Consider the following 23,236-nt stretch of genomic DNA (forward strand, 5'->3'; position numbering starts at 1 on the left):
TTAATATGTTGTATATCAGTTCTGAACTGATATACAAACACAGTGAAATGGCAATTCTCTAAAAGAAAATGAAAATGGCGGACAGCCAGATAGAGACTAAGAAGCTCACAGTCAGACATGCTGTACTCCCTTTTGGGGGCGGGGGTACAGAGCTGCCGGCTGAAGGAGAGTAGCTGCCATACACCTCTGACGAACTGTTCGTGCACAGCACCCACAGCATCAGTGGTAATGACTATAAGTGCGTTGGGGAGCAGGTGCTCCAGTACTGTCATGTTGGAAAGAGCTCGTTTAGTATCATCAGATGCCCTGGTCATATCCACTGGCCTATCAAACACTTGATTAGGGGTACTGCCTTTAAGCACACAATACAAGAGAAGCACAAGTTCAGCAGCTTGCAGAATAAAGCAGTGATAGGAATTCACCACCTAAAAAATCCGGTAGGTTTTTAGTAATGCAGGGTGGTGGGAAGTCCATAATAGCAACACACACAAAATGCTGGAGGAACTCAGCAGACCAGGCAGCATCTACGGAAAAAAGTACAGTTGATGTTTTGGGCTGAAACGTCGACTGTACTCTTTTCCATAGATGCTGCCTGGCCTGCTGAGTTCCTCCAACATTTTGTGTGTGTTGCTCGGATTTCCAGCACCTGCAGATTTTCTCTTATTTGTGAGCCCATAAATGCAGAGGTTTTTGATGGGAGGGGTTTTGAACCTTCTGCAGAGATGTGAAGGCCAAAAAAGTCAATGACTGACAACCTAAACTTACATTTAGCAAGGTCAGTAATCAACCTGTGTTGGCTTAAGTGCTCAAGTGTGAGGAGATGAGATAAGTGTTTAGATTTGGATGCACTGGCGACAAGTATGTCATCCAGATAAACAAAAAGAAAATGTAAGTTTTTAAATTCAGAGTCCATCAGCCTTTGATAAGTCTGTGCTGCATTTTTCAGCCCAAACGGCATGCACAGAAACTTAAAGAGGCCAATCTGGGTTATCGCAGCCGTTTTGGGAACGTCCTCCGAACATACAAGCACCTGATGGAGCCCTTAACTAAAGCGACTGTCGAAAAAATTTACTTTCCAGCCAAACGTGTCAAAAAGCCTTGGTTGTGTGGGACTGGGTAATGATTGGCGGCAATGGTCTCATTAAGGCAACGGTAATTGCCACATGGGCGGCCACCACCATTGGACTTGGGGGCCATACAGAGGGGTGAAGCCCAGGGGCTACTTGACCAGCATACAATGCCAAGTCTCTCCGTGTTGGCAAACTCAGCCTTTGCTGTTGTCAGCTTTTGTGGATCTAGTCTACGTGCGCTGTCATGTGCAGGCCAATTACGGAAATGTGGTGCTTGATCCCATGCTTTGTGACTCTAGTGGAGAATACGGGCTTGATGAGGTTTGGGAATTAACCCAACAGTCGAGTAAACTCACATGCGGAGGTGCATGCGCTTGACAGAGTCATTGCGGGGAACACATTGGGGAAGTAGAGTAACAACCTGAAGTCCTTGACATTCACAAGCCGACAGTTCTTAAGATTGACTAACAGTCCTTGGGCACACAGGAAATCTGCAATGAGCAGAGGTTTAGCCATTTTAGCCAGGACGAAGTCCCACGTGTAATATCACCCACTGAGGCACAGCATCACCCATCGTGTCCTGTAAGTCTGGATGATGTTGCTGTTGGTGGCCTCCTATTATGTTTTGTTGCTTTTTGCCTTCTCATCAATAGGCGAAACTGGCAGCCCAGACTTGAACACCTGCGTGACACAGGAAACGTCGCCCCAAAAGGATTTTCATAAAGAACAGTAGACATCCCTGGCAGCTGGAACCCATGGTGTTCACAGATCTCCGATGGCCTGATATGCAGGCGCTGTTGAAGCTGCAAGGCGGTCGGCATTTCCTAGCGTTCACACCAAAGCAAGCATGGTAAAAACACAGACCTGGCATTGTCTGTTTCGCACTGTGTGCACTCTTATATTGGGAACCTTGCTGACTGGACTTGTTGAGGCATTGAAGAGGAGTAATGATGCATCTCTGCCTGCCTGAGTGCAAACGATCAGTCCCTACAGGTGTATTAACAAGGGGTATGCTAACTTAATCAGGCATTTGCTGCATGAAGAGTTTTTAAAAAATAAAATAAGTCTGGTGGTTTCCCAGGAGAGCAACTGTTTGATGCGCTCAGACTCTGATAGTCCAAAAGTCTGCAAAAGGTATGTTTTCAGCAATCTGTATTACATCTTGTTCAGGCGGGTGCTCTAGTAGACTCACCACCCTCGATGCTGTGGAACTGCTGAGCAACGCTACCATGCAGTAAAATCTGGTGTTGTCAACAGCGATTTCATGTATATTGTGTCTCTGCTTGTACGTACAAACCAAGCAATAGCATTTTGCTCCCAAAACTCCAGCAGTTTTAAAGCAACTGCATTGGGCAACATGTTCAATAACTCTGGAATCATCTTATTGTATCATGGTCACCAATGTAGGTTTTCGCAAATAGAATGGCATGAGGCATTTTTATTATACTTCACACTGAGCACAAAAATGTGGTAAAAGAACTTCACATAATTACATCATCACGTCAGATCAGCCTCTTAAAGTGACCCCCAATTCAATGTCTGTTTAAATGACAATGTGATATTATTTTGAAATAGAAAATAGAATGTGTATATGAACCCTGTTGTATACAGGTCAGGTTTTGTTTGTGTAAGCATTGTGAATCGACTTTCCATGGATGACCAACTATTTTATCCAATGAACCAAAAAACAAGACGGCAAGTCACCCAAGATTGAAGAACCAGCATGGGAATGAAATACTTAGTGACAGAAACATAGAAAACCTACAGCACAACACAGGCCCTTCGGCCCACCTTAGAAATTACTAGGCTTACTTATAGCCCTCTATTTTACTAAGCTCCATGTACCTATCTAAATGTCTCTTAAAAGACCCTATCGTATCCGCCTCCACCACCGTTGCCAGCAGCCCATTCTATGCACTCACCACTCTCTGAGTAAAAAACTTACCCCTGACATCTCCTCTGTACCTAAAATGTTGTAGAGGATTTAATACAGTTGGATATACAAGGATCTGAATATGAACTTGAAGACATACTGACTTGAAATGAAACTAAAGTTAACCATAATAATTAAGAATTAGAATTCAATTAGTTTTCCAACTAACTTGGGATAAATAGAAAGGAAATTGCTAGTCTGTAAACCTTTAAACAGGGAATAACACTAGATCTAATTAGTTAGAGAAAATGGAGTAACAAAGTTTATTCTAATGAATTTCACTGATTCTAACTGAAAAGGAATTTCGTTTGATATCCGAGATTTGGAATCTAAACAGAATGTTGGAATTTTGAATTGTCCTTACTCATGTACATATTTTGTATATATTGCTTTGTTTTTAATGAACAAGCTTACCTCCTCAGTGGAAAGGATGCGCAGTTTCAAGTTCCTGTGTGTCAATATTTCTGAAGATCTATCCTGGGCCCAACATATTGATGCAATTACAAAGAAGGCACAACAGTGGCTATATTTCATGAGGACTTTGATGAGACTTGGTATGTTACTAAAAACCTTTACAAATTTATACAGATGTACTGTGGAGAGCATTCCAACTGGTTGCACAGCTCTCCGTTATGGAATGGCCAACTACACAGGATCAGAAAAAGCTGCAGAAACTTGTAAACTCAGCCAGCTCCAACATGGACACTAGCCTCACCAGATTCAAGGATACTTTCAAAAGGCGTTGCCTCAAAAAGGCAGCATCAATCATTAAGGACATACAGCAACCAGCACATGCCCCTTTCTTATTGCTACCATCAAGGAAGTGGTACAGGAGACTGAAAACATGCACTCAACATTCAGGAACTGCATCTTCACCTCTGCCATCAGATTACTGAATGAACACTATGAACCACGAACACTAACTCACTTCTTTCCCTTCTGTTTTTGCACTACTTATTTATTTTTTTAGATATACTTCTTACTGGACTTTACAGTTTTTATTTTATTTGTGTATATATATACACACACACACACGCACCAGTGATATTAAATCTGATTCTAATCCTGATGTACACTCAATGGCCACTTTATTAGGTACAGGAGGTACCTGATAAATTGGCCACCGGCTATATTTGTGATAGCTTCACGCTGAAGGTATTAAAAATTAAACTCTCCTCATAACATATTCTTGTTCAACCACAGGACATGGAACACTAACTCTTACAACTTCTCCTTTCAAGGATCCTGAATTATCTTTACACGTGAAGCCACAATTAAATTATATTGCACACAATTCAGTATCATCTTCATGGGCAATTCACTGGGATCAAGCTGTTTGAAAGTGACTGATGTGGCCAATTTGGGAATCACGTTCTCCCAAACAGTATGGGTGGTGCTTGCTGGAGCTAACAGAAAGGTAGTTTATGAGGTAGTCCTTCCAACTTTTAAGGATCCTGATGTATTGACTCAAAATTCATATTATCATCCACTTGATCAGGGACTCTCCAGAGAAAATGTGATGTTACAGATTTCAATGAGCCTCTTCATTTGTCTGATTGGACAAAGATGGAGCTCCAAATTATGTGTTTCATAAATCTGGTATTAGGCATGCAATCAATTTAGCCAACTCTTCAAGACAACTGAATCTAACTAGTACATCAGTGCTGGGAGTGTTGGCCTGAGAGAGGTCACTGAAATTGGTTTACATATCCTGCTAGTGAATTTGGAGGATTTTAGAGATATATTGCAGTTATTTTTTCACTGCCTTGAAATGTCTATTGCTGCTAGTCCAGGTTTCAGATACATATGGTATATAAATCATAAGACCATAAGATATAGGAACAGAATTAGGCCATTTGACCCGTTGAGTCTGCTCCATCATTTCAACATGGCTGATCCAATATTCCTCTGAGCCCAACCTCCTGCCTTCTCCCTGTATCCCTTCATGCCCTGACCAATCAAGAATCTATCAACCTCTGCCTTAAATATACATGAAGACTTAAGCCTCCATAGCTGCCTGTGGCAAAGAATTCCACAGATTCATCACTCTCTGGCTAAAAAAATTCCTCCTAATCTCCATTCTAAAACCTCTATTCTCACGCTCCATCCTCTGTCTTAGACTCTCCCACCATAATAAACACCCTCTCTACATCCACTCTATCAAGGCCTTTCACCACTTGATAGGTTTCAATGATGTCACCACTCATTCTCTGAGTTCCTGTGAATACACGTCCATAGCCATCAAATGCTCTTCATGTGACAAGCCATTAAATCCTGGAATCATTTCTATGAACCTGTTTTGAGCACTTTCCAGTTTCAGCACATCTTTTCTAAGATAAGGGGCCCAAAACTGCTCACAATTCTCCAAGTGAGGTCTCACCAGTGCTTTATGAAGTCTCAACATTACATCCTTGCTTTTATATTCTAGTCCTCTTCAAATGAATGCTAACATTGCATTTGCTTTCCTTACCACAGACTCAACCTGCACATTAACCTTAAGGGAATCTTGCACAAGGACTCGAAAGTCCCCTTACACCTCATTTTTTTGTATTTTCTCTCCATTTAGAAAATAGTCTACCCTTTCATTTCTCCTACCAAAGTACATGGCTATACACTTCCCAACACTGTATTCCATCTGCCTCTTCTTTGCCTATTCTCCTAATCAAAGTCCTTCTGTAGCCACACTACTTCCTCAAAACTACCTGCCCCTCCACCTAGCTTCATATCATCTGCAAACTTTGCAACAATGTCATCAATTCCATCATCCAAATTATTTTAGATTAGATTATGAGAATACTCAGTCCTCGTTTATTGTCATTTAGAAATGCATGCATTAAAAAATGATACAATGTTCCTCCAGAAAGATATCACAGAAGCACAGGACAAACCAAGACTAAAACCACATAATTATAACATATAGTTACAACACTGCAAATTTTGACAAAACCACATAATTATAACATATAGTTACAACACTGCAAAGTAATACCATAATTTGATAAAGAGCAGACCATGGGCACGGTAAAAAAAAAGTCTCAAGTCCCGATAGCCCCATCATTTCGTGCAGACGGTAGAAGGAAGAAACTCTCCCTGCCATGAACCAAGCGCTGCAAACTTGCTGGTGCATTGGAAGCACCCAACTCCGAGTCCGTCCAAAAACTTCAAGCCTCCGACCAGCCCTCCGACACTGAGTACCATCTCTGCCGAGCGCTTCGACCCTGCCCCGGCCGCCGAGCAACAAGCAAAGCCGAGGACTCAGGGCCTTCCCCTCTGAAGATTCTGGATCACACATTAGCAGTGGCAGCAAAACAAGCATTTCAGAATTTCACCAAATGTTCCTCCGTGCCGTCACGTCTGTCTCCATCAAATCAGGATTGTGCACGGCACCCTACTTGACAGATAACAGATATCATTCACCAGAGTGGCCACTACAAGCTGCGTCACGCCGTCATCTTTTCCTCCTCTCTTATTGACACATAACATAAAAATAATTGGTCGTAACAGACCCCTGAGGAACACTACCTGTCACTGGCAGCCAGCTGGAAAAGGCTCCCCTTTATTCCCATTCTTTGCCTCCTGCCAATCAGCCACGCCATTGAGTTGACTTTATTTCTTACATCCTTCACATACATGGAGTAAAAATCTTTATGTTACGTCTCCGTCTGAATATGCAATATGCAAATTATAGTAATTTGTAATAAATAGTATGTACAGTAAGATATACAACAGAACAGTCAATATAGTTTAGAAGTACAATTGTGTCAGTGTGTATTAATTAGCCTGATGGCCTGTTGGAAGAAGCTGTCCCGGAGCGTGTTAGTCCCGGCTTTAATGCTGTGGTACCATTTCCTGGATGGTAGCAGCTGGACCAGTTTGTGGTTGGAGTGACTCGGTCTCCAATGATCCTTCCGGCCTGTTTTACACACCTGTCGCTGTAAAGGTCCTGAATAGTAGGAAGTTCACATCCACAGATGCGCTGGGCTGTCCGCAGCACTCTCGGCAGACCCTGCGATTGTGGAAAGTACAGTTCCCATACCAGGCATTGATACAGCCAGTCAGAATGCTCTCAATTGTGCCCCTGTAGAACGTCCTTAGGATTTGCAGACTCATGCCGAACTTCTTCAACTGTCTTGAGGTGAAAGAAGTGCTGTTGTGTGCTTTTTTCACCACATAGCCAGTATGTACAGACCGAGATCCTCGGTGATGTGTATACTGAGGAACTTGAAGCTGTTCACCCACTCAACCCCTGATCCATTGATGTCAATTGGGGTGAGCCTATCTCCATTCCTCCCGTAGCCAAAAAACAAGCTCCTTTGTTTGTGCGACATTGAGGGAGAGGTTGTTTTCCTGACACCACAGTATCAGGGTGATGACTTCTTTTCGGTAGGCTGCCTCATTATTATTTTAGATAAGGCTAATCAATGTAGTGTTGTCAGCAAATTTAATTAGCAGATTGGAGCTGTGGGTGGCAACACAGTCATGAGTGTACAGAGAGTGAAGGACGGGGTTTAGGATGTAACCCTGGGGGGCTCCTGTGTTGAGGGTCAAAGGGGCAAAAGTGAGGCACTCTTACCACCTGCCGGCGATATGACAAGAAGTCCAGGATCCAGCTGCCAAGGTCTCCGAGCTTCATGTCAAGCCTGGAGGGAATTATGGTGTTGAATGCTGAACTGTAGTCCAAGAACAGCATTCTCGTATAAGCATCCCTCTTCTCCAGGTGTGTACAGCTGTGGCTATTGCATCATCTGTCGATCAGTTGTGTTGGTAGGCCAATTGTAGGGGGTCCAGTGTGGGTGGTAGCATGCTGCAGATGTAGTCTTCGACCAGCCTCTTTAAGCATTTGCTTATTATTAAGGTGAATGTGACAGGATGCCAGTTGTTCAGACATGTTACCATGGTCTTTTTAGGTACAGGGACAATGGTGGATGTTTTGAAGCAGGAGGGCACTCTACACCGGGAGAGGGAGAGATTAAAAATGTCTGCAAACACACCAGCCAGTTGTGCCACACACCCTCTGAGTATTTGCCCTGGGATGCTGTCACTGCTTTATCAATGCTATAATCTCTCCTATAATACTATAGGCTCATAGCTTGTTAATCAGCCTCATGTGTGGCACCTTGTCAAATGCCTTCTGAAAATCCAAGTACACAACATCAACCAATACTCTACTGCTTATCCTCCTTGTTATTTCTTCAAAGAATTCCACAGTGATTTCTTGCAGTGTGAACTGGGCTTCTGCCTGAGCAAACCACATGGTTGTGTGCTGCTCCAAAAACTCTGCAGCTTCAAACCAACTATGTTGGTTGACATGTCTGAGTTGGATGATCAGCCATGATCATAATAAATGGCGATGCAGGCTCGAAGGGCCGAATGGCCTACTCCTGCACCTATTTTCTATGTTTCTATGTTTCTATGTCACAGAGTAACTCTGGAATCGTCTGAGAGCGTATGGGTCACCAATGTAGGATTTTGTGAATAAGACATGCAAGGATCATTTTATCCACTTAACAAAAGCCACAACCCTTTACTTTCATTACGAATAAAACAGAAATCAGTCACCTTACACTGACATCATTACATCAGACACCGTCTCTTAAAGTGAACACAACTCAGTGTCAGTATTTATGAATTATATGGAACAGTTTCTATTATGAACAACATGTGTCACCTATCACCCATTACATTAACCTACAACCTCATGTCCAAAAAAGTTATTACATGAGTGGCACTAATCTTCAAACTGGTGAGATATTGTTCAATCTATGGTGCTACTCTGCAGAACTAAGGTCACCCCAACTTCAGTTGTTGAACTGCAGGGATCAGAACTTAATACTGCATTTGTTGCTCAGAATGACGTCTCTTTTGAGTTTTAAAGATTAAATGCAAAGCAATTATTTTCTTGTGTATTTAAAGCCCCCTAATAAAACTGAAGTTTATGAGAATCAGAAAGTAAACTTGCCACTGGCTGGAACCATTCCTAACATAAAAAATGGTACCTGTGGTTGTTGATTCAACACCTGACTTATGAAATATTTCCACCTTTTACACATATTTATACATCAATTTTCAAAAACGTTAGCTATCTTAAAATAAATGAATTCACATGTGTTAAAGTGGAATTTAAGTTAATTATTAGTAAGCACTTTTATCCCTAATATTTTGGTACTTTCCACTTAAATAATTCAAAATCCAGAATATTTAGAATTGTTCTATCCAAATTATGAAATTACTTTGATATATTTTGTATTAAAAATTATACACCACAGAAATGATGATTTTCCTACAATTTTTTTTTCATCGATTAGGGAAGGTAACAAGCACTTCAAGAATCAAGTGTACAAATATCAACTGAAACTGTACCAGGGAAAGAATATAATTAGGAAATACGTTGAAAGGGGTCCTTCCCTGCAAAGGTTGAACAAACTCAAATACATTAATCTTCACACTCATCAGCCTTAATTAAGATATAATCAAAACAATGATATTATCAGAATACATCAATTTCTTCATCATATACCTCTTATAATGATATCGTCCGTTAGCATTCCGAATCCTGAAGCATGATACTCCCCAGGAAAAATAACTACTGTGTCACCACTGAAACAATTATCCAAGGATGCGTCTAAGTTATCATGTTGTTGGATCAGTGTATTAGCAGAGAAATCCTTAACCTGCAGAAAACATGAGAATACAGGAGCCTTAGGTTCCATACCATCAGGTTCAGGAACAGTTATTACCTTTCAACCAACAGACTCCTGAACCAGTGTAGACAACTTCACACACCACAACACTGAACCCAACCAGCGCACTCACCTTTAAGGACTCTACAACTCATGTTCTCAATATTGTGAGGTGAGGGCCTCCGCCGGTCAGAGTTGACCATGGATATTGCGTCCTAGCTGTCTAGATACACAAGCCTGGGCAGTACGATATGGAGAGCAAGCTGTTGCCCATTTAGCAAGCTCAACCTCTCCACGCATCTGATGACCCCAAAGGAACAGCAGAGACCAATACAGTTTGGTACCAGCAGCATTGCAAGAGTTGCCAGTCAACATTGAACTCAATGTAGGACTGCCTTAAGGACTTCAGCTTCAGATTTTCCCCTCGCGGTTTACTCCCAAAACCTTCCTCATTGGGCAAGGCAGCAGAGGTCTGAGATCAAATTTTTCCTTCTCTGAGCTGAGCTACCAACTACGGATAACAAGCCCCAACTGCCCAAGTATTATTTATTTACTTGCAGCATTTATTATTATTACTGTTTTGTTTTGTCTATCTTTGTTGTTTTTCATTGATTCTATTGTATCTTTTGTTCTACTGTGAATGCCTACAAAAATTGAATCTCAGTGTAGTATTTGGTGACACATACATACATACTTTGATAATAAATTTACTTTGAACTTTCAACATAAAGAACAGTAACCCAAATAAGTATAGTAGATTCAGGTTAAGTTGGCCATTGGTTAATCAGGGAAGTTGCTTATTTGGGAAAACTCTTAATGAACAAAAGAGAGAAAGTTGTTGGGATTCCCTTCGATTATTTGGGGCACTATGCTGCTGAATTGGGGCAGGATAATTGCTGAAGAGTTTCTAATTGGCGTCAGTCATGCACATTTGTATAGCCGTTAGCTGTTACACTCTAGCTGTTTAGAGTAAACAGTATTTAAATAGTGTCAGTTGTGTGTATTTGTATTCCAAAAGCACTGAACTTGCCACTGATATTTGATGAGAAATAAGCAGCAAGGCAATTCCGAACTGTTTTGCTAACTGCAGTTTCAAGTATACAGCCTTGGAGATGCCAGAAATGACTGGGAGTGAAAATGAAACGATTTCTCTACTTCAATAAGTTAGCAGCAGGAAAAGGCTACAATAATGAGGTTTCTCACCTATCGGCAACGCTTGTTTAAAGATACATAAGGGACAAGCGGGGTGGCCATTGTTGGAAGAATGCCAGTGGTGAGAGTAGGAATGTCAGGCTTTGCCTCCAAGGAGGCTTCGGCTCAAAAGAGACATTGGTTCTGAGCAAGTTTCTGTTAACATTCCCTTTTTTTTCTATTATTGTACTTAGTGTAATAAATGGCTGTTGTGTGTTCTTTATGTCAGATGGTAGAGTCCTTGTGACCCAGAGTCTCCCAGGAACTACATCTACATGAAGTGCATCCAGCTGCAGCTCCTTGAAGACCATGTTAGGGATCTGTAGCAGGCAGCTAGGTGACCTTCAGTTTATACGGGAGAGTGAGGAGATAATCGATCAGAGTTACAGGGAAGTAGTCACCCCGAAGTTGCAGGAGGCGAGTAGCTGGGTGACTGTCAGGAGAAATGGAACTGTGAATAGGCAGTGAACACAGAGCAACTCATGGCCATTCCCCTCAAAAAATAGGTATATCGCTATTGTGGGGAATAATCTTCCAGGGGAATGCCACGAGAACCGGGTTACTGGCACTGAGCATAGGTCCATGGTGCAGAAGAGAAAGGGGGAGAAGAGGGGAGCAGTAGTAATAGGGGACTCCGTAATCAGGGGAACAGACAGGAGATTCTGTAGACATGAACGGGACACCTGGATGGTATGTTGTCTCCCAGATGCCAGGGTCAGAAATGTCTCAGATCGCATCCATGATGTTTTGGAGAAGGAGGGAGAGCAACCAGATGGTTTGGTAAATATTGGTACCAATGACATGGGAAGGAAAAAAAGGAGGTCCCGAAAAGAGGATTTAGAGAGCTAGGTAGAAAGCTGAGTAGCAGGACCTCCCAGGTAGTAATTTCTCAATTGCTGCCTGTGCCACGCGCCACTGAGGGTAGAAACAGGATGATTTGGCAAATTAATGTGTGGCTGAGAAGCTGGTGCAGTGGGCAGGGCTTCAGGTTCTCAGATCATTGGGATCTCTTCTGGGGAAGATATGACCTGTGCAAAAGTGATGTGATGATGAACCCGAAGGGAACCAATATTCTTGCGGGCAGATTTGTTAGAGCTGTCGGGAAAGGTTTAAAATAATTTGGCAGAGGGGTGGGAACTGGAGTGAAGGGACTCAGGATAGGACGGATGGTAAAAAAGCAAAGATGGTCAGACTGTCATGAAAGGCAGCGAGAGGATAGAATAAAATTGCAGCCAGCAGGGTGAGTATCAGCAGCTTGCAGCTTGCAGCGGCCACTTTGGTGGTGATGTCTGTTATTTATCAAGTAGGGTGCCGTGCACAATCCTGATTTGATGGAGACGGACGTGAGAGCACAGAGGAACATCTGGTGAAACTTCTAAAATGCCTGCTTTGCTGCTGCTGCTACTGTGTGGTCCAGAATCTCCGGAGGGGAAGGCCCCGAGTCCTCGGCTTTGCTTGTTGCTTGGCAGCCAGGGCGGTGCCGAACCGCTCGGCAGAGGATGGTGCTCGGAGAGGCTGTGTCAGAGGGGCTGGTTGGAGGCTCAAAGTTTTTGGACGGACTCAGAGTCTGCTGCGGTTGGGTGCTTCCAATGGTGCTGCATCAGCAAGTTTGTGGAGCTTGGAGGTTCATGGCAGGGAGAGTTTCTCCCTTCTGCTGCCTGCGTGAGATGATGAGGCTATCGGGACTTTGAGACATGTTTTTACCGTGCCCGCGGTCTGCTCTTTATCAAATTATGGTATTGTTTTGCACTTTTGCAACTATATGTTATAATTATGTGGTTTTGTCAGTTTTAATCGTGGTTTGTCCTGTGTTTCTTGTGATATCATTCTGGAGGAACGTTGCATCATTTTTAATGCATGCATTTCTAAATGACAATAAACAAGGACTGAGTGTCCTCATAACCTAATCAGTACAATAGAGATGCAAAATCAAAAAGGGGTAGCAAATGCAGCACTTAAAGTATTATATCTCAATGCACGGAGTATAAGAAATAAGGTCAATGATCTTGTTGCACTTTTACAGATTGTATGATGTTGTGACCATCACCGAACCGTGGCTGATGGATGATTGTGGTTGGGAGCTGAATGTCCAAGGTTACATGTTGTATCAGAGGGACAGAAAGGTTGGCAGAGGGGGTGGCATGGCTCTGCTGGTAAAGAATGGCATCAAATCAGTAGAAAGATGTGACATAGGATCAGAAGATATTGAATCCTTGTGGGTTGAGTTAAGAAGCTGCAAGGGTAAAAGGACCCTGATGGCAGTTATATGCCGGCCTCCCAACAGTAGATGGGATATGGACTACAGATTGCAAAGGAAATAGAAGAGGCACGTCAGAAGGGCAATGTTATGATAGTCATGGGAAATTTCAACATGCAGGTCAGGAAAATCAGGTTGGAAATGGTCCCGAGAGAGAGTTTGTTGAAAGCCTACAAAGTGGCTTTTTAGAGCAGTTTGTTGTTGAGCCTACTAGGCAATCAGCTATACTGGAATGGGTGTTATGTAACAGAACATAGAACACAGAATAATACAGCACAGTGCAGGCCCTTTGGCCCACATTGTTGTGCTGACCCTCAAACTTTGCCTCCCATATAACCCCTCACCTTAAATTCTTCCATATACTCAATAGTCTCTTAAACTTCACTAGAGTATCTGCCTCCACCACTGACTCAGGCAGTGCATTCCACGTACCAACCACTCTCTGAGTGAAAAACCTTCCTCTAATATCCCTCTTGAACTTCCCACCCCTTACCTTAAAGCCATGTCCTCTTGAGCAGTGGTGCCCTGGGGAAGAGGTGCTGGCTGTCCACTCTATCTATTCCTCTTAATATCTTGTATACCTCTATCATGTCTCCTCTCATCCTCCTTCTCTCCAAAGAGTAAAGCCCTAGCTCCCTTAATCTCTGATCATAATTCATACTCTCTAAACCAGGCAGCACCCTGGTAAATCTCCTCTGTACCCTTTCCAATGCTTCCACATCCTTCCTATAGTGAGGCGACCAGAACTGGACACAGTACTCCAAGTGTGGCCTAACCAGAGTTTTATAGTGCTGCATCGTTACATCGCGACTCTTAAACTCTATCCCTCGACTTATGAAAGCTAACACCCCATAAGCTTTCTTAACTACCTTATCCACCTGTGAGGCAACTTTCAGGGATCTGTGGACATGTACCCCCAGATACCTCTGCTCCTCCACACTACCAAGTGTCCTGCCATTTACTTTGTACTTTGCCTTGGAGTTTGTCCTTCCAAAGTGTACCACCTCACACTTCTCCGGGTTGAACTCCATCTGCCACTTTTCAGCCCACTTCTGCAACCTGTCAATGTGTCTCTGCAATCTTCGAGAATCCTCTACACTGTCTACAATACCAACAACCTTTGTATCGTCTGAAAACTTGCCAACCCACCCTTCTACCCCCACATCCAGGTCGTTAATAAAAATCATGAAAAGTAGAGGTCCTAGAACCGATCTTTGTGGGACACCACTAGTCACAACCCTCCAATCCGAATGTACTCCCTCCACCACGACCCTCTGCAAATATCGGAGGTGATTCAGGAGCTCAAGGTAAAAGGACCTTTAGGAGACAGTCATCCCAATATGATTGAGCTCAACTTGAAATTTGATAGGGAAAGAGTAAAAGTCTGACGTAGCAGTATTTCAGTGGAGTAAAGGAAATTATAGTGGTATGATAAAGGAGTTGGCCAATGTAAACTGGAAGGAGATGCTGGCAGGGATGACTGCAGAGCAACAATGGTGTGAATTTCTGAGAAAAATGAAGAAGATGCAGGATGGATGTACTCCAAAAACAAAGAAATACACAAATGGCAAGATAGTACAACCGTGGCTAACAAGGGATATCAAAGCAAATGTAAAAGCAAAAGAGAGGGCATACAACAAAGCAAAAATTAGTGGTAAGACAGAGAATATTGGATTTTCTGAAACATTAACTGGTTTTATTTTCCACAGAGACTGCCTGACTGGCTGAATTTCTGCTTTTTCTGTATTTGCTTCAGATTCAAGTATCTGCAGTTTTAACTGCTTTCTACTACTACTGAATTTTCCGTTTTTTAACAGCTTTCCTTGAGGTTCAATTGAGGTTCAGTGGCATATTTTGTAACAGTTGTAGGGAAATTTGCTTAGACTGCCTTTGAAAAATGTCTACACTATCAACTAGTTACTTTTTTGTACTCTGCTAATTGTCTTAGCCTTGTCTAGTCTTTTTATGAAAAATTAAATCATTTTCATCTTGGTTTACTTATGAAAAACCTTATGTTTGTGCATTTCATATTTCTTTCCGTGCTATTTTATATTCATTAAATTTGCAGTGCTCCACATGTTAGTAGAATTCAATTCAATTTATTCTGTGCAACTCCAAACTAACTTCAAAATCAGCAATTCTGATAGTTGCACCTCCTCTAAGAAATCAAGGAAGTGAAAACTGTGGACATCAGTCATTCATTTAGTCTTGCAGTCTTGATGGTGTAAATAACCCTAAATAAGAGAGGTGAAATAGAATTTAGTGCCCAAAATGTTAACCTGAAAATGCATTACGTTTTATGAAGTACAAAGATGTTAGAATGGAGAGAATAGAAAAAGGTGTTAAAATGTGTGCTAAGAAGACCAAGGATCAATGGCAAATGCCTGCATTTTGATCATGATACTGTAATGGAAAAAATAACTTATCTGATAAATTATATTAGATTTAACATTAACAATAAATAATTTCACATTAATGATAAATTATATTATATTTTGTTCCATAAGTTAACCATGGCAAATTATTAATTATGTACAATATTGGGGCAAATACTAAATACCTGCAAGGTGATGAACTAATTTAAACACCAAACTAATTACAACGAAGTGAAATAACTCACCATGTCAGCTGTCATCATGTTTGCCACAATATGAGTCACAATTTTTCCAGAAGGTCGCTGGCCTTTCCGACGTCGCAGTACGCGTGGGAAAAAAGGTCCATGTGCTCTGAAAAGGATAATAAACACAATCTGCTACTTTAACTCTATAATATTAAACAGCATAATCTTTAGAGTTTAACATCATCCTCAGAGTTTTGCAAATTGGAAAAACAGTGGCCTTAAAATGTTTGGTGCCTAGTAAACTTCATTTCATTGTTGTAAACAAATAACTTGTTTATTCCTAAAATAATGAATTAAAGAGTTTGTATGTGATTGCACAAGTCTTTACCAATTGCAGAGTGAAAACATTCCTTTATGTGATTAAAAACTGGTAGATTAGGAGATTAAATTGTTGATTTGGATGGGATGACATAAACTCTGGGGGAAGGGGTGTTGTGGAATAGATTTCGTTGGAGGTGAAGTTCAGCTTGGTGGAGGAATGGGATTGCTTACAGAGGAAGTAAGTGGAAATTCAGTGATGAACTGCTAAGATTGAGAGACAGGGAGCATGAGAGTCAGGCTTGCAATTAGACCAAAAGGAATGGTGGGCATAAGGGGTGATAAAGGAGGGTATTGAGATCAGAAGTTGGTTGAGGTATCCTAGGAAGAATATTTGCAAGGTGCAAGAAACTTAAGAAAATCTTAAGTATAAGAAAATCTTATCCAAGGAAAGTGCTCAGCAGGGGATCTTTGTCCTAGGATATCTCAGAACAATATGTTTGAACAAACAGTAAAGCAGGTCTTACGCACGTTGCTAAAATCTTCTTTTGAATGAATAGAGATTTGACCAGCAGCCAATCCAGACATCAGAAGTTTGGAGAGGCGGGGCCTTCAATCAGGTCCACCGTCCAAGGACAAAAGGGTTGTGGCAGATTAATAGATCTTTGACCAGTGACCAATCGGCATTTGGGATTGATTAGTAAGAGCAAAAAGTAGATGAAGGCAGGGGCAAGCACAGTGGCCATCATCACAGCATCCGTTGTCTGAGTGGACATAGCCAGAGTGGTGATCTCAAGGCTTTAGCTCTTCGAGGCTTCACTCAGAGAAAGCAAAGAAATGAAAAGCTCTTTTTTTTTTGTTTTCTTTATTTCTGCTCAGCTAGGACCGTAGGGATGACAGGCAGAATAGTGAAATGCTCCTCTTGTGGGATCTGGGAAAGCAGGGAGACCTCCAGTGTCCCTGACGACTACAACTGCGAGAAGTGCATTCAGCTGCAGCTTTTAACAAACTGCGTTAAGGAGTTGTATCTAGAACTGGATAAACACTGGATCATATGTAAGCCTGAAGATAGGATATGTGATAGATAGGACATATAGAGGGGTAGACACACCCAAGGTGCTGGACACAGGAAACTGGGCGTCAGGAAGGGGAAAGGGGTTAAGGGAATCATGCAGAGTACCCCTGTGGCCATCCCCCTAAACAACAGGTATATGTTGTTTGGATTCTGCCGGAGAGAAAGACCTAACAGAGTAAAGTCGTAGTAGGCGAGTCTCTGGCACTGTCTGCCTTTATGACTCAAAAGGGAAGGGGGAAGAAGTGGCACTCTGTGATAATAAGGGATTCGTTAGTTAGGGGAATGGACAGGAGGTTCAGTGGGCGAGAATGAGATTCCCGGATGGTATGTTGCCTCCCGGGTGCCAGGGTGCGGGATATCTCAGAACGAGTCCTTAGCATTCTTAAGTGGGAGGGTGAACAGCCGTGGTCCATGTAGGTACCAATGGTATGTGCTGGATGTGCGATGAGGTTCTGCATCGGGAATTCAGACAGTTAGGTGCAAAGTTAAAGGGCGGAACCTCCAGGGTTGTGATCTCAGGATTGCTACCCATGCCACATTCTAGTGAGGCCACAACTAGGAAGATTATACAATCTAATATGTGGCTAAGGAATTGGTGTAGGAGAGAGAGCTTAAGATTTTTGGATCATTGGGCTCTCTTCTAGGGAAGGTGGGACCTGCCCACAAGGGATGGCTTGCACCTGAACTAGAGGGGAACTAATATCCTAGCGGGAAGGTTAGTTAATGCTGCACGATGGGGTTTAAACTAGAGTTACAGGGGGATGGGAACCAGAGTGTCAGAATAGTTAGTGGAGAAGTTGTGAAGATATTGTTAAGACCTCACACAAAGTTTGGAAACAAAAGGATAAGCATGATGCTACTAGTATCCTGAGCTGCATATATTTCAATGCAAGAAGTATCGTAGGAAAGAAGGTAATAGTGCTGAAGATGAAGTAGCTGATTTAGAAATAGAGGCAATGTGTAGTGAGGAGAGGCTGTTAATAGGGCAAAACTGTAGTAAACAGGATGAGTTGCAATGTAAAAGGTGGAAAAAAATTGAAAAGGGTGAATACAGGACTGAAGATGTTGTATTTAATGCAACAATACACGGAGTAAGGTAAATGAACTTGCAGTACAGTTGTAGATTGGCAGGTATGATGTTGTAGGCATAACTAAATCAAGGCTGAAAGAATATTATAGCTGGGAGCTTGATGTCTAAGGATACACATTTTATCAAAAGGACAGATGGGAAAGTTATCAAATCATGAGAAAGAGATTACATAGGGGTGGAAGATGTCAAATCATTGCAGATAGAGCTAAGGAACCGCAAGGGTAAAAAGATCCTGATGGGAGTTGTATACAGACCCCCAAACAGTAGTAAGGATGTGGCCTACAAATTACAGCAGGAGATAGAAAGTACCTGCCGAAACAACAATGTTAAGATAGTCACTGGGGTCTTCAATATGCAAGGAGATTGGTAAAATCTGGTTGGTGCTGGATTCCAGGATGGGGAATTTCTAAAGTGGCTACGAGATGGTTTTTTAGAACAGCTCGTGGTTGAGCCCACTATCAGCTATTCTGGATTGAGTATTGTGCAATGAACCAGGATTGATTAGAGAGCTAAAGGCTAAAGAACCCTTTGGGAAAAGTGATCATAATATGAGCAAATTCACCCTAAAATTTGAGAATGAGAAGCTAAAGTCAGACGTATCAGTATTACAGTGGAGTAAAGGAAGTTACAGAGGTATGAGAGAGGAGTTCACCAGAAACACTGGCAGGAATGACAGCAGAGCAGCAATGGCTGGAATTTCTGGAAGCAATTCAGAAGGCACAGGATATATATACATCCCAAAAAGGAAGAAGTATTCTAAAGGAAAGATGACACAACTATGCTAACAAGAAAAGTCAAAGCCAATATAAAAGCTAAAGAGAGAGCATATAATAGGGGAAAACTTAGTGGGGGAGTTAGAGGATTGTGAAGCTTTTAAAAGCCAACAGAAGGCAACTAAAAATGTCATGAAGGGAAAAAGATGGAATACGAAGGTGAGCTAGCCAATAATATTAAATAGGATACCAAAATATTTTGAAGATATATTAAGTGTAAAAAGAGAGGTAACAGTAGATATCGGATCACTGGAAAATGATGCTGGAGAGGTAGTAATGGGGGACAAGGAAATGCTGGATGAACTTAATAAGTATTTTGCATCAGTCTTCACTATGGAAGAGTGCCAAAAGGTCTTCCATAATGGTCAAGAGCATTTGGGGGGCAGAAGTAAATGAAGTTGCCGTTACTTAGGAGAATATGCTTGGGACACTGAAAGGTCTGAAGGTAGATAAGTTATCTGGAACAGAATTCTACACCCCAGGGTTCTGAAAGAGGTGACTGAAGAGATTGTGAAGGCATCAGAAATGATCTTGCAAGAATCAACAGATTCTGGCATGATTCTGGAGGATTGGACAATTACAAATGTCTCTCTACTCAAGTAGGGAGAGGAGCAGGAAAAAGGAAACTATGGGCCAGTTAGTTGGACCTCGGTGATTGGGAAGATGTTGGAAATGCTTATTAAGGACAAGGTCTCAGAGTACTTGGAGACACATGATAAAATAGGCCATAGTCAGCATGGTTTCCTCAAGGGAAAATCTTGTCTGACAAGTCTTTGAGGAAATAACAAGCAGGATAGACAAAGGAGAATCTGTTAATGTTGTGTACCTAGATTTTCAGAAAGCATTTGATAAAATGCCACACGAGGCTGTTTAACAAGCTAGGAGTCTGTGGTTTTATAGGAAAGATTATAGCATGGATAAAGCAATGGCTGCTTGGCAAGAAGCAGAGCATGGGAACAAAGGGAGTCTTTTCTGCCTGGCTGCCAGTGATTAGTGGTGTTCCACAGGGGTCTGTGTTGGAACCAATTCTCTTTATGTTTTATGTCAATGATTTGGATGATGGAATTCATGGGTTTGCTGAAAAGTTTGCAGATGATATGAAGATATGTGGAAGGGCAGGTAGTTTTGAGGAAGTAGAGAGACTAGAGAAGGACTTGAGACAGATTAGGAGAATGGGCAAGGAAATGACGTGGAATACAGTGGCAGTAAATGTGTAGTCATGCAATTTTATAGAAGAAATGAAAGGGTACAAAGGGACTTGAGAGTCCTTGTGCAGGATTCCTTAAAGGTTAATTTGCAGGGTAAGCCTGTGGTGAGAAAGGCAAATGCAATGTTAGCATTCATTTCAAGAGGACCAGAATATAAAAGCAAAGATGTAATGAACCTGGTCAGGTGTCAGATCTCTCAGCGGAAGAGCATTTTGGAGATAGTGATCACAATTCTATCTCCTTTATCACAGCATTGGAGAGGGATAGAAGCAGACAAGTTAGGAAAGCGTTTAATTGGAGTAAGGGTAAATATGAGGCTATCAGGCAGGAACTTGAAAGCATAAATTGGGAACAGATGTTCTCAGGGAAATATACGGCAGAAATGTGGCTAATGTTCAGGGGATATTTATGTGGAATTCTGCATAGGTACATTCCAATGAGCCAGGGAAAGGATGGTAGGGTACAGGAACCATGGTGTACAAAGGCTGTTGAAAATCTAGTTAGAGAGCCCTGCTTGCAACCGATGGGGTAACGTCTTTTTGAACTTGCTCCTACCTTACCTATCTTATTGTTTCCTACCAGTTTTTTGAAACCTTACTATAAATCTCAGTATTGCTGTATTATGTCTTTGAGAAAGAATAAAGCCTCTGCAAAAGAAAAATAAGATGATTCTCCAACCACTTTGGAATCAATTGGAGATTTTCTTAAAATACAAAGAACAGAACTTTCTGACAAATTTCAACAGCTTAACATCAAGTGGGACACTATTCAACAAACTCTAATCGAACATGATAAGCAAATTAAGGAGAATAATGAAACTCTGTTGATACTGGAAGTGGACTTAGAAGACATGAGCAAGCTCTGCAAAAAATTATCATTATCTAATGAAAAATTAACAAAGAAGATTGCCAACCCGGAAAGCAGAAGCAGAAGGAACAATCTACGTATTCTGGGTCTTGAAGAATCAATTGAAGGTGCCCACCCCACGGAGTTTTTGCAAACTTTCTGAAGCAGCTATTCCCTGATTTATTGCCATCTGTGCTTAAGTTGGACTGCGCCCACCGGTCACTGGCCCCAAAGCCAAAGTCGGGGGAGCGACCTCGGTCGGTTATTCTGTGTTTTCATGAATTTCATACTAAGGAGCTTTTAATCTGTCATACCCGTCGAGTAGCAATGATCAATTACAATGGGAAAATGATCAGATTTGTGGAAGATTATACACTGGAGTTTATGGCTGAATGTGCCAAATATAAAGAGGTTATGTCGCTGCTTTATAACAAAGGGTTTAATCCCTCCCTTTGCTTCCCCGCACGTCTTAGGATCGTTCAGAAAAATGGTGTGCAGAAATGGCTGGAGTTGGTTGAAGGCGCACAGAAGTTTTTGAAAACAGAAGATTTTAATTGTGTTTTATCTCTTACAAGAGCAATTATGCTTTTAATGTTGGATAGAATAAGGTTTTAGTAAACTTACGTTTTGACCGTTTATATATCTTGCTTTTGGATATTTTCTTTGATATTTTTTATTACTTTACTCTTTTTTTCTGAGGTTTTTCTATACTTTTATTGAAATTGTTAAAATGAATCCTCTTATGTTTTGGATTTCTGATCTAAGTTTATTTTGTCTGCTTTCTCCTGGTAGGAACATAATATCGTTGAATGACTGCCAGCAGGATTTCTTTGGGAGGGTTGCCTTTAGGGTTTAGCATGCCCTCTGTTCTGTGGCCAACTTTTTTTTGGCTTTGGGAGGTGAAGGGGGGTGGGGTTTCTTTTTCCTCTGGAAGCTGGGTTGGGCTACCATCCAAATTTTCTGTTTGAGTACCTTATTTTACACTTCGTTCTCTGGTTCTAATAATTTATGTCAGATCTTTTAACTCTTCTGTTAATTAGTATTTAAAATGAATTGAAATATCAATTTACTTAGTTTTAATATAAAAGGGTTAAATCATCCTGTGAAACGGAATAAGATTTTTGCTTATATTAAGAAGTTAAGGGCCCCCATTATTTTTCTACAAGAAACGCATGTACATAGTTGTGACAACACACGCCTTTTTATTCGGTGGAGGGGTTTACAATTTCATTCTTCAGTTAGAGCAAAATCTTTAGGGGTCTTGATTTTTATAGACAATACAATTTCTTTTGTTGAACATAAAGTTCTCTCTGACCCTAATGGGCGATTTGTCATAGTGTCAGGGAAAATAGATAATATATTAATTGTATTTGCTAATGTGTACGCCCCCAATCTGGATGACCCAGGACTTTTTGAGCATTTCTTTTCATTCCTCCCAGATTTGAGTCTTTATTCTTTAGTGATAGGAGATTTTAATTGTTGTCTAGACCCAGTACCAGATCGTTCTTCTCCTAAATCAGCCATATCTAATAAATCAGCTTTATTTATTCAATCCTATCTAATGAAATGTGATATTGTTGATGTCTGGCGTTTTTTTCACCCGGCAGAAAGGGAGTATTCATTCTTGTCTCATGTCCGTCATTCCTATACAGTACCAGGATTGATTTTTTTTTATTGATAGTCAAATGATTCCATTAGTTCGATCCATTGAATATAAAGAAATAGCTGTATCCGACCATTCTCCTGTATTTCTATCTTTAAATCTTCCTGGTTTCACTCATATGAATAGATCCTGGTGTTTTAATTTAACTTTGTTATCTGATAAGGACTTTCTAAAATTTCTGGGGAATCAAATTACTCTTCTTTTCTGAAAAAAATACGTTGGAAGAGACTTCTAGCCTCATCATTTGGGATGCTTTTAAGACATATATTAGAGGACAAATTATCTCCTATACTGCATATATTAAGAAAAAAGCTAATAAAGAGAGAACTGACTTAGTTAATCAATTAAAACAATTAGACCAGAAATATGCTTTGGCACCAGACCCTGAACTACACAAAAGACATTGAAATTAAAACTAAATATGATCTTCTTATAACGTATCCAATTGAAAGCCAATTTTAAAAGATAGAAGCCAATTCTATATAAATGGGGAAAAAACTGGTAAACTATTGGCTAATCAATTGAAGATCTTTATAGCTAAATGGCAAATTAAAGAAATTCGTAAAACCAGT

General features: G+C 41.2%; 1 protein-coding gene across 1 annotated transcript in view; it reads right to left on the minus strand.

Annotated features, from left to right (window-relative positions):
* LOC134354786 (testicular spindle-associated protein SHCBP1L-like) overlaps positions 1-23,236 on the minus strand; it is a 132,913-nt gene that overhangs the window by 40,163 nt on the left and 69,514 nt on the right. The window contains exons 6-7 of the mRNA XM_063064044.1: positions 15,752-15,857; positions 9,521-9,674 (exon numbers count right to left, since the gene is read on the minus strand). Of these exons, the coding sequence (XP_062920114.1) occupies positions 9,521-9,674; positions 15,752-15,857 (260 nt within the window). The remainder of the gene's footprint in view (positions 1-9,520; positions 9,675-15,751; positions 15,858-23,236) is intronic.

The sequence above is a fragment of the Mobula hypostoma genome, chromosome 12 (genome assembly GCF_963921235.1).
Source record: "Mobula hypostoma chromosome 12, sMobHyp1.1, whole genome shotgun sequence".
NCBI lineage: Eukaryota > Metazoa > Chordata > Chondrichthyes > Myliobatiformes > Myliobatidae > Mobula > Mobula hypostoma.